This window comes from Astatotilapia calliptera, chromosome 12 (assembly GCF_964374335.1).
Source record: "Astatotilapia calliptera chromosome 12, fAstCal68.1, whole genome shotgun sequence".
In the NCBI taxonomy this organism is placed as follows: domain Eukaryota; kingdom Metazoa; phylum Chordata; class Actinopteri; order Cichliformes; family Cichlidae; genus Astatotilapia; species Astatotilapia calliptera.
The window spans coordinates 37,807,396-37,818,801 of record NC_137433.1 but is presented as its reverse complement, the minus strand read 5'-3'; the positions used below and the strand labels follow the sequence as shown (position 1 = coordinate 37,818,801).

General features: G+C 42.1%; 1 protein-coding gene and 1 long non-coding RNA gene across 3 annotated transcripts in view; one reads left to right on the top strand and one right to left on the bottom strand.

The window, feature by feature from the left end:
• Positions 1–1,104: 1,104 nt before the first annotated feature.
• On the bottom strand, positions 1,105–2,552 carry LOC145432237 (uncharacterized). The gene is made up of 2 exons (XR_013912518.1): positions 2,413–2,552; positions 1,105–1,729 (listed from the first exon to the last, which is right to left on the bottom strand). It is a non-coding gene; the product is annotated as an uncharacterized LOC145432237 (long non-coding RNA).
• Positions 2,553–2,657: 105 nt separating this feature from the next.
• Positions 2,658–11,406, top strand: part of adamts3 (ADAM metallopeptidase with thrombospondin type 1 motif, 3) — a 148,806-nt gene continuing 140,057 nt past the window's right edge. Inside the window, exons 1-2 of one of the 2 annotated variants that reach the window (XM_026187150.2) lie at positions 2,658–3,048; positions 3,425–3,446. In XM_026187150.2, the coding sequence (XP_026042935.2) occupies positions 2,995–3,048; positions 3,425–3,446 (76 nt within the window). In that variant the 5' untranslated portion in view covers positions 2,658–2,994. Of the gene's footprint in view, positions 3,049–3,129; positions 3,281–3,424; positions 3,447–11,406 lie in introns of those variants that run through there. The other variant, XM_080308924.1, reaches the window with a different exon arrangement.

The following is an 11,406-nucleotide window of genomic DNA, read 5'->3' as shown; positions in this document are numbered from 1 at the left end:
ATCCGACTCACCGAACCCCTAGGGTTCGATCGAACCCAGGTTAAGAACACTAAGCACTAGAACCATTTACATACTTTGTGAAACTTTTTTAGTTTTTAGAAATTCTAATAGACTCCACTTTTTCATAAAAATGTGGAGTCTTCTTCACACACAAAGGAGAATTGCATGCTTCCCCTAGGCAGTATCATTAGGAGGCATAAGATACACTTTCACTGCTATGCAGATGACACCCACCTTTATCTATCCATGAAGCCAGATAACACACACCAATTAGTTAAACTGCAGGAATGTCTTCACCTCCTAGGACCTGGCGTCCACATATGTGGACATCACATTTTGGGATGTCTAGACCAAAATACTAAATTTTGCTCTACAAGTGCCTGATATCCACTTACAAGGACGTTTTACTGCTACTGTTCTATCGAAATTTAAAACGAATGTCCTCTTATGTGGATCTCATTTTTCTCAGAAACAAAAATGGTAAATGGCCTGTATTTGTATAGCGCTTTACACTACATTCAGTCATTCACCCAGTCACACACACATTCACACACTGGTGATGAAGCTACATTGTACCCACAGCTGCACTGACTGCACTGACAGAGGCGAGGCTGCCGGACACCGGGCCCTCTGACCACCACCAAATCAGGTTGTAGACACTAAATGCAGCTGTAGCTTCAAAGAAAACTGAAAAGTGAAGCCAGCTAAAGTTCTTAAACCTGTGGACTCTGTTAATAACCACTAGGAGGCAATAACTATGGATGCAAAAAGATTTCCAGTCCTATGGAAGTGCACAGGAAAAATGGCCCTGAGCCCTGATGAGTTTATGGGCTCAGTCACTCATTCTGGGTCACATTAAATAAAACTTAATTTCATTTTGTGTCCATTTTGATTATTCTGCTTTTTAGAATGGAAAACCATTATTATCAGAACACTAAGATCATTTCAAGGCTCCATATCCAGACTTCACTAACCAGCAGGTGTGATCCCTCTGGCTGTATTTGTCCAAGGTCCAGTCTCTACTTGGCTGTCCATTGAGTTGTGTTACTCTGCATCCCTGTTCTGTGGAGCCCCACTCACCAATGTTAATCTCATACTGCTCAATATCTTTGCACATAAGAAATGTCGTTTTATTATACAGTACTTGTATTTATACTATACAGACAAAAGTACTGGCCACTTGCATATTAAACCTACAGAAACTGCTTCTCCATGCACACCCATGCCATGAAGCTGCTGATGCAGAGTTTGTGTGCTGAGGTTTATGCCAGAGGAGGTACTGTGTTTAGCAACAGCAAGAAGGTCGTTGGTTCAAATCCAGTCTGGAGCCTTTCTGTGTGGAGTGTGTATGTTCTCCCAGTATCTCTCTGGATAATCCAGCTTCCTCCTAAAACGTGCACGGTGTCAGGTTAATATGTGACTTTAAATTGAACATAGATGCGAATGGTTGTTTGTCCCCTTGTGTTGACTCTGATGCAGACGTGTCCAGGATGCCTCTCTCCTGTCACAGCCAGGAGAAAATGGATGGAGGTTTGGAATTCTGCAGCTATCGAATCAGCAGAGCGACTGTCATGCGCTACGTCTCTCAGCAACCCTGCTCTGTAACTTTACACGATCTGCCACTTCACTGAGTCTGAGTTGCTGTGGTTCTTAAACACTTCCACTGATATCACTTGCAGCTGATGTGTAGGAGGGTACGCTTTGTGTCATCCTCCTGTGGAAAAATGGACTGAAAACACTCAAATATTAAAAGGTTTGGCCCAACACCTCTGTCCATATAGTTCATTATTTAAAAATCCTACTCCATGAAATTTTGAATATGCTGTACTTTGTACAACATAATATTTATTCTAAAGCTCTAGTTGCTTTTTTTGCTTTGCAGTTTTCTCTGCTAATCCAGTCCAGAGTCACGGTTGGCCTGGAGCCTATCCCAGCTGTCACAGGCAGGGCAGGGCACACCTGCCAGGACTAACACAGAGAGACGGACAGCCACTGACATCCACACTCACACTGTGGGTGGGTGAATCAGCCCATTAACCAAGCATGCATGTCAGTGGATTTAAACCCAGGACTGCAACAGTTTTAAAATAATCTAAATCCAGAATATATAATTCAGTATTAGACGTTTTCCACACATGAAAGTCATTAGTTATAATCCAATAATATGAATAGTATCCTGCACAATGTGTAGTTTTAATTGAAGTTATCACTTAAGCAGCAGTTTATCTAAGTGAAGAGTATTTTTCCCCACTTTGGAGCCACTTTTCATCTAATACCATCCGTATTAGAACAATCAGGAGAATCTATTTATACAACTACTTTCTTCCACGTGTTTCCTCTGGTCCTCCGTGGGTTCTCGGTGACCCACGGTAGGCGCCACTAAAGAGCAAGAAATTGATTTTAAATAAATACCTGATCCTGCGCTGGCCTGTAATTCTTCTTCGCGGGGTTTTTGCTGGCATCGTTAGAGTTCATAGGTTTCTTGTTGTTTGTTGAGTCGCTCACTTGTGTGTGGTGAGATGAGGGAGGGGTTTGGGGGTTGGGTTCTTCATCCTCCTCCTCCTCCTGTCCCTCCATGTGTTCGGACTCACATGGTGACGTCACACAGGGCTGGTCTTGCGTTTATTAGCCAGCGGAGCCTGGTGCCAGGTTGCAAGAGCTACACACTGCGGCTCTGTCCGGTCACGGCAGAGAGGGGTGTCCTACTAACTTCACCAAAACTTTCACGAAACTCAGTCATCAGAAAAACACTGACTGAATGACAAAAGTGTCGCAACTCGCTTCACTCCTGCTTTAATGAAACTTTAACTACTTTATGTTGCTTCTTATTTTTTCTGATTTTTACCTAAGACCGAGGCACTGGCCGCACATCCAGTTTGATAAGTTTTGAATGAGCCGGGTCACGTTTGCGTAAAGATTTTTGTCTCTTTTCCCCCCTTATTTTAATTTCACGTTGGGATAACGTTTTTTGTTTTTTGTCATTTAAGACTCGTGATGGCTGTCCTGTCACTAGCTTTACTACTTGTAGGACTGACTTCAGCTGCCAAGGTAAGTGTCTGCACCGCTTCGCTTTTGCCTCCTTTTACGCATATAAATAAATAAATACGCGCAGTTTGACTGAATCTCGTCAATATTAAACGAATTCAGCTGTAAAGCGGAGAAAAAGTGGAACGACACAACTACAAGGCTCTAAACTTTCGGCTCTGTAAACTTGAACACTTCTGTGAAACACACGTTGACACTGCAGACGTCTGAGTTTTGCCCTTTGGATGTAAAACAGGTATTTTCGGACTTTTTACAAGCAGCGCGGCTCACAGAAAACTCCAGAGCTGTTGTGTTGTTACCGCTGGACATCTCAGACTCTGATCTATCATTTCCTTCTGGCGTGTGCCGCATTTAACGAGCTCTTTTCTCTCTTTTACAGGCTGGTGAAGTAGATAGAGAGGGTAAGTCTGGCTTTATTTGTGTTCGTTTTGTTAATAATTAGATGTGTGTAGAAAAAAGGCAGAGGAGTCTCTCACCAGGCAGAGAAGAAACTCATGAGGACAACTTGGTTCACTGAGATCAAAGTGGGAGGGGAGTTTGTGTGTGAGGAGCTCTGTAATATACCCCCTCGCCCTCCCCTAGCACCCTACACACAGAGTCCTCTATCACACATACACACTTATATTGCATGAGCAAGCTGCTTCAAGGGCTTTGTTATACAGGAAAGAAAATTCCTCCTCGAGATCCTGAACATCTGTTATTCATTCTGAGGTTAAGGAACAAGTGAGCTGCAGCAGTGTCCACGTAGGATCCTTTTACACCGGCCCTTATCTTCTGAACGCCTCCGGGGCCCTCACACAGCAAGATGACAGCTGACTGCGGGCCGAGCATTTGTGGTTCCCCGTTGCTTGTAGTGAGCCACTGTTTGCTCCATGTGGTCATTATTGGCCTTGTAAAGCAGTTTCCTTGCTCATTTGGCGAAGCCTTTCTTAATTTGCCACTTCTGTAACTTTTACAAGCAGATTTCTTTGGCTTAGATTTCATTTTCTCTGATCTCATATAACAGATGAAAAAGTAAATCTTGTGGATTTTCCTGTTGGTTCTGTTACTATTTGTAAAACTGAGTGAGCTCAGGTTGAATTGTAAGGGATGGGAAGCAGAAGGTAAACATGGGGAGGACATCAAGCAAAAGGTCATTTCTGCTGAAATATAATGAAGCAAATAAAATTCTTTCCTAGTGAAGGTCAGACCCTGATTGGTTTTATGGTTAACTCCTGACGATCATCCTCATTCCCAGGGCATCAAACGCTGCCTTTGGCCTCTTTTAAATGCATCCAGCAGTGGCAGCTGTAACTTGTCACGTATGGCTGCGTGGTCAGGATCCTTCGACGTCACATTTAAATCCACTTGTGAGTGTAATTTCTCAAAAGGCAGGGTTAGAGTTGTGAAAAGGAATATTTCATCCCTAAACTGAGCTGATTGAAAACAAACTCTCCTTGCTGTTGGCAACCAGTATCACCAAGGCACGTGTCGGGGTGTAAAGCATAATTATATAACTGTAATGTAATCGCATTACAAATTCAGTAATTAATTATGTTGTTACTCTTGTGACAAAGTTTCTTCAGTTATTTGGATAGAAAGAAAGAAAAAACACACCAAAAAAGCAGAAAGTAACGAGTAATTTAGTAATCCATTACTTTCCTTGGAATACCTCTATGATGTCACCTGTGTGTGAGTGCTAAATGGTTTCACATTCCCACCTCACCTCTCTGTTCCAACATTTGTTGTGATTATGTCCATCGTATGTTCGTCTCATCTGAGGGGCTAAAATGTCTCATTGCAGCCAGCAGGTGACCGAGGGGCGGGGCAACACGAATAAGCTGCAAAGCTGTTCTAGCAAAATTTAAGAGTAAAAGTACAGAGTTGGAAATTTGCATTATGAGATAAATTGTTGCTTCCACCAAATTTCTTGCCGATGTCTTGATCAACATTTAATGAATCTTCTTCATGAGAAAGTCCACTTTTCTCCACAGTAAGAGCAAAGTTTGATTTAAGCTTGAAAACATAAACAATGGAAGAGAATTGTCCCACTTGACTGTAGTTTTATGCAGGTCACTGTGAGTTTAGCCTCAGCTTTCTGTCACCTGCTGTCTCCTGGTCCAGCTCCACTACCTTAAAGCTGCGGCGGTCAAAGCCATAAAGCTAAATCAGAGCTGTGCTTTGGTAAAGTCTTGTTACCTCCTCCTTCTTCTTCGATGATAGTTCATCAGTGCTCTGATAACATGTTGTCACATTCTTCATGTATTTACTGGTAGCATTTCAGTCAGCAAAAAGGATGGAAAAAGAGCCTGTTTGACAAATTTAGGGTTGCTGATTGTGTGTCTGTCTCATCTCACTGCATTTCCCTGTGAACAGGCTCCATCAGACTCAACAGCAAATTATAGCAATTTTATGCTGTTTAGATGGTTTGGTGACTCTAAAGAAAGTAAAAGGATCAAGAAAATTTGCACAAATGTGTATTTGATGACTCTAAGGTGAATAATGTTTTGGTTTTTATTTGTTATTTCCTTATTTCTTTGCTCTTGTCTGGCAGCTGGATGTGTCAGGGCTCAGCTGATGCTAAGGCGTGTTTTTAACCACAGAGCCTATCAGCTGGTGGCAACTGAAAAATCAGTCCAAAGTGTTTTAGTAAGGTGGCGACACTGCTGGGGGGAGGAATGGCACCTCTATGAAACACCCTGTGATGTGGTGTTACAGTGATGGTGCTAGAGAGCGTTTTAAGTTTTTCCACAGTCTTTGGTAGAAATGTAGCTGGGACAGGCCACGGCACACGAGTCACACTCATTCATACCATTGAGTGAGGCCTCGGTACAGTTTTACTTTTTTATCTCATTTATTCACGATTTCTCTCTTTTGATTGGTCACTCGTCGTTATCTTGAAGCACCACTGTTTCATTCTGTGTAGAGAATCTGAAGGCAGTGCTGCCCAGTCCACAGCTTTCTAACCTTTGATTGGATTGTCCAACAATTCTTTGAGCAGCGGTTGGTGAGTTTGAGGTTGTGTGAAAGGCAATTTTCCAGCTCATTTCTTCAGCCTATAATGCTTTTAACTCTGTCCCCCATAAAGGCGACATTTGACGACCTCCCGTGTACTCAGCTTGTGGCGATCGTGGCTCAAGAGTTGGGAGTTCACTTTGTAATCGGAAGGTTGCCGGTTCGAGCCCCGGCTTGGACAGTCTCGGTCGTTGTGTCCTTGGGCGAGACGCTTCACCCGTTGCCTACTGGTGGTGGTCAGAGGGCCCGGTGGCGCCAGTGTCCGGCAGCCTCGCCTCTGTCAGTGCGCCCCAGGGTGGCTGTGGCTACAATGTAGCTGCCATCACCAGTGTGTGAATGGGTGGATGACTGGTTGTGTAAAGCGCTTTAGGGTCCTTAGGGACTAGAAAAGCGCTATACAAATACAGGCCATTTACTCTTATGAGTTTTAAAATTCAGTATATAATAAAGATGTGGTTTGATGACCATTAGAATAGTTTCTGGGGGGTTTTCAGGCAGAGCCCGGCCTCACTTTGTTCTAAATGCAGGCTGAAATATGACAGAAACCTCCCAGAGCCTCAAGCATTACTCCTAGCAGGCTTTCAAGAGGTAAAGGGTTAAAGATGGATGATCTAAAAATGTGTTCAGAAACACTTGACTCCATCCATCCTTGTTGTGGTAACCTTGTTTCCTTGCTTTGCTTTCAAATATGGTCGGACTGCTCTTTGAACAGACTGGTTCATTTCCAGTTCACGTAAACTGTGATATTCAAGGTGCTGTTGAAGCACCCGGATCTTTCTTTGGTGTTTCATAGTTTAGGACAAAAGCTGCTTATTTCTAGCACAGTGCCTTTATCTGTGAAGTGGCAATTGATTGAATTTTCTGTGTTCAGTTTCACAAACTGAGGTAATACATCAGCCAATGAGCAGAGCCAAGTCTCTGAGGTGTACAATACCTCATATATCGCTGACAAATTAAAGGAAAAATAGTACGAAGTGTTTTACGGTAGTAAAGTGTCGACACTGACAGATGGAGGAATGTCACCTTTATGAAACAAACTCTGTGATGTTGTGTTAGAGAGCCATTTAAATTTTTCCTTTAAAATGTCCAGTCTTTGGTAGACATGTAGCTGGAGCGGGCATTTTTCACGATTTTTCTCTTTTGATTGGTCACTCGTCGTTACCTTGAAGCACCACCGTATCATTCTGTGTAGAGAATTTGAAGGCAGTTTTTTTTCCTGATGGTTCCCACTAAGGTTTTATTTCTGTGTTTTGATTCATCAGCCTCTGTTGGAAGAGTCAGTCGATCAAATGCATGTCTCAGCTCAACTTTACGAAACTGCTGCCCATGTGCTTTGTATTTCTTTGTACATGTTTTGCTCTATATGGACAACTGCAGCAGAAGTTTGTGACATGTATATTTGTGGTGGTTGGATAAGATGAGCAGTGTCGGCGAGCCTTTCAGTTAAATGCCAGGATTTGATGTTGTCACACATCAAGAGCAAACCTGTGAAAAGGCAACATTTAGAAACAACATTCAGCAGCAGCAGGTAAGCGCGTCATGGACAAAAGTAAAACAGTATGTCGGATGTGCCACGCAATGCTCAATTGGTGGGAACTAGTGCGTTAGCGCAGTTAGCTTGTTAACGTGTTGACACTGTCCAGCCCCACGCACAGGGTGATCCACGGTAGCTCGTTACCGGAGATTTGCCGCGTTATGGCGTCAACGAGATTAACGCTGACAGCACTAGTGGGAACACAACGAATATGACTGCACATTTACTCCAACATCATCCTAGTGCAAAGACAAGTGGAAGCAGACAAAAACAACAAGCAGCATGCTACTAACTTTACCCGAGTCATTTAGACAGCCGTTAGCACAGGATTCTCCTTATGGGGACCTGATATGTTTAATATGCTGCTGAGAATATAGCCCAGAAGAAGAGTATAGTATAGCTTTTATTTTGAAAGAGCCGTTTCTCTGTAATAAACTCTCTTTTCCAAAGATGAGGGATTTCTCCATCAGATTTATTATTTTATTACTTTGTTGTTTCAGCAACATTAAATTTAAAAACTGTACTTTTGACTTAAAATATATATTTATAATTTTAATAAATGACAAATTAAAAAGGCATGAACATTTTTTTTGTATCGAAAAAATATCGAACCGTGAATTTTGTGTATCGTTGCAGCCCTACTTGAGAGATATATTGTGAGTGCTGTGTGGTTGTATTCATTCAGTGTATTTCATCTTTTACTTGTATTGTTGGGACTCGTGCTTTTTGTAAGTAAAGCTACAGCCTTCCTGTTAGACGACCTTGTAAAACACCTGTATATGTTTCTGTTTCTTCTCTCTTTTATGTATAAAGTCTGTGATTCTAATCGTGCTTCTTGTAAAGTATGTTTGTCTTACTTTGTTTTCATTTAGCACAAGTTGTTTGGGTCTAACATGTGCAGCTCTGTTCACTTACCTCATCGTTCCAGAGTGAATCTGTACCCTGGTCCGACAAACTTAAAGTAAATGTTCCCTTTAAGCAGAACATCTCGGTTTTCACACTCTCCACTGCAAATGGAGCTCTGTCAGATAATAATGGGAATACTGGGATACTCCAACAAAACACGTCACACAGACAACAGCTGTAATTATGTGTAAAATGATCACTTAGTGAGAACAATACATGCAACAGGATGTTTTTATTTCTGTCATGCAGCCTCTGCCTGTGTAAGCAGGCATAAATAAACTCTGTCAACCTAATGAGGATGCTAAGTTAGCGAAAGGTGACCCGAAGTCTGATCGCTGCTGTGAGAGCGATGCTTTTTTTTCCACATTAAAGGAAACAAAAAGAGTGTTTAATTAAAAACCGAATACCTGCCCAGCAGAAGATTATTTTAGCTGGTAAATGTCTGGATCCAGTACAGTCCTCCAAAAAGCCTCTGTTCTCCTGCAGGTTTGGATCCGTTTTTGTGTTTCTACATGAGAAATGTGTTTTATTTTGCTTTATTTTGCTTTTAATTTCAATTTTATTTTAACTGTTAAAGAAAACCAGTCAGCTTGTGTATAGATATACAGTATTATACACCATCAAACACTCACAGCCAGAGACATTTACCGTTTAACGTCTCAATTAAAAATAGCTGCAGTTGAAATCGGACTTTGTGCTACATATGGACCTGGTTGTTTTTGACACATCATCAAACCGCAGTCAAGTTGTTCTTTTTTTCTGTTTGCGTTTACATTTTGTGGAGCACGCTAACCGCAGTCATATTTGCGCTAAAAGCCTTTTTGTGCATTTCCAGTTTAAGACGTTTCCCGCGATCCGGCAGCTGTGAGGTGTGACTTTGTAGTAGCACACATTAACAGTGATATCAGCGGGCGATTTGTAGTCTTAGGCGAACGATCTGAATCCAGAGCAGGAACGACGCACTACATCAAACATCAAAACGGGCGTGGTTACCTGAAAATATCACGACAAGTTTAATCGATAGAGACGTTGATTTATATCCAATCAGTGCTTAAAATCAAAATCTGCATGGCTTTAAAAACATAGTCCTGTAAGCGGGACAAATGACTCTTTATATTAGACGTCTTCCTCATGAGGATTAAGCAGTGAAAGCCTGCTCTTTAAACACACACTAACAAGCTGAACACATTTCTGGCTTCTTTTTGATGCTCTGTGTCTTTTCATTGCTTAAATGCACTCTGTGGAAAAATATGTAGTACTCGGTACAACTGATGTAATTTTTTCCAAATATTTCAGTATCGGGCAGCTAACTGTGCGCCTTCCTTGCTTTGCAGATATAGTAATGTCAGGATGATGTAACAGGGAGGGGAAAAAGGATTTAGATGTTTGTTTTAAGTTCAAACCCACAGTTTTCACGCTTTTTTCGCCTCATCTCTTGGACTCCATGCTTTCATGTGCTCCATCGGTACCATTGTCATGCTTTGGCGTCATGAAACCTGCGGTCTTTGCTTTGAATGCTTCTAAAATAGTCTTTTCTTGCCATCACATGCATCCACGTGCATGCTCACTGTGATTGTGTGAAGTCACGTCCTCAGATATGTAATTTTAGCTTCCCCATTGACACCTGTTTGATGTTTTCTGGTCAAAAGCAGCAAGATAATTACACGCTTTCAATATTCTTGTTAGATTTTTTCCAACCAAAGATTCTTGGAAAAGCAAACCAAGCTCGGATGGAATTTTCCTAAATCTGAAAGTGTTTGAGAAAGCCCACAGATTTTCTGGTACATTTGGGTTGACCACAAATGTGCCAATGAACAAGGAAGTGGGTGAAACAAAGCAATATGTTAAAACAATGGCACAGATGAAACTGGCTTGTGCTGGTGTTACATTTTTTTGTGTTGAAGGCCGGCACAGCTCAGCAGAAGAGCAACAACGGTGAGAAAATAAGTGTTTTCTGACAGAATCAGAATCATAATGAGTACGAAGCAACACCAGTCGTCCTGAAATTCACAGCAAGCCCAGTAGTAACCGACACCTACGCTGCTCAAGGTCGTCTTTAAACCTGGCTCATCTATATTTCAGTGCAGTGTCATATGCAAGATCACACATAACAAATTCTGGTGTTGATCCATGTGGCAGCAGGACAGCAGAATATGCCTCGTGGGAAGCCACACAGAGTCCTGCTGCTGTGATACAGCTGCTACTTAGGCAGTAGTACAGTAGCAGAGTTTAGACGTGAGCTCAGCAGCGCTGTAGTTCATTATCCACGGTGAATGTCTTTGTTTTCGTCTGGAAAATGATCATTTGAAATTGGTGTGACACATCGAAACCAAAGAACGTGGAGTGATACGATCCACGCAGACGGCGGTGTTTCAAAACGTCTGCCAATCCTGGAGGTTTCACAATCAGTGAGGGCAGCTGTGTTTCCCAGAGATATGAAATGTGGGAATAGTGAGGATTAAACACAGAATCAGGTGTGCTCATAGTTCCACTGTAGACACGACACCGGTGCTGTAAGTTTGTCCCATTGTTGTTGTTCTCAGAGTATTTTGTCGCTCTGCCCGTGACATAAAGCAGGGTCAGGGATCCTCGTCCAAGTGAAAGAAAATATAACCCCAACACTGACGCTTACTCCCATCTGGGTCTTAGATGCCTTTGAAACTATGCAAGTGTCCTATTAGCATTTCTGTTGGCCTAATAATGTGTCTCAGAGAGTTTTAGCTCAGTCAGTCTGGCTCTCAGCTGTGGTGTTCTAGTTCTCTCTCGTTGGACTAAGAAGGTAAACGTGGTGAATCAGTTAGTCCAATATTTTGTTTTTGAGTTGGCAGAGACAGAAAAATGAAGGTCCAAATGTTAGCTGACAGGAAATCAAGTCCAAGTGTTCTTAAAGGTTTGCCATGAATGTCAAAGCTCGTCCTGTCTCAGAG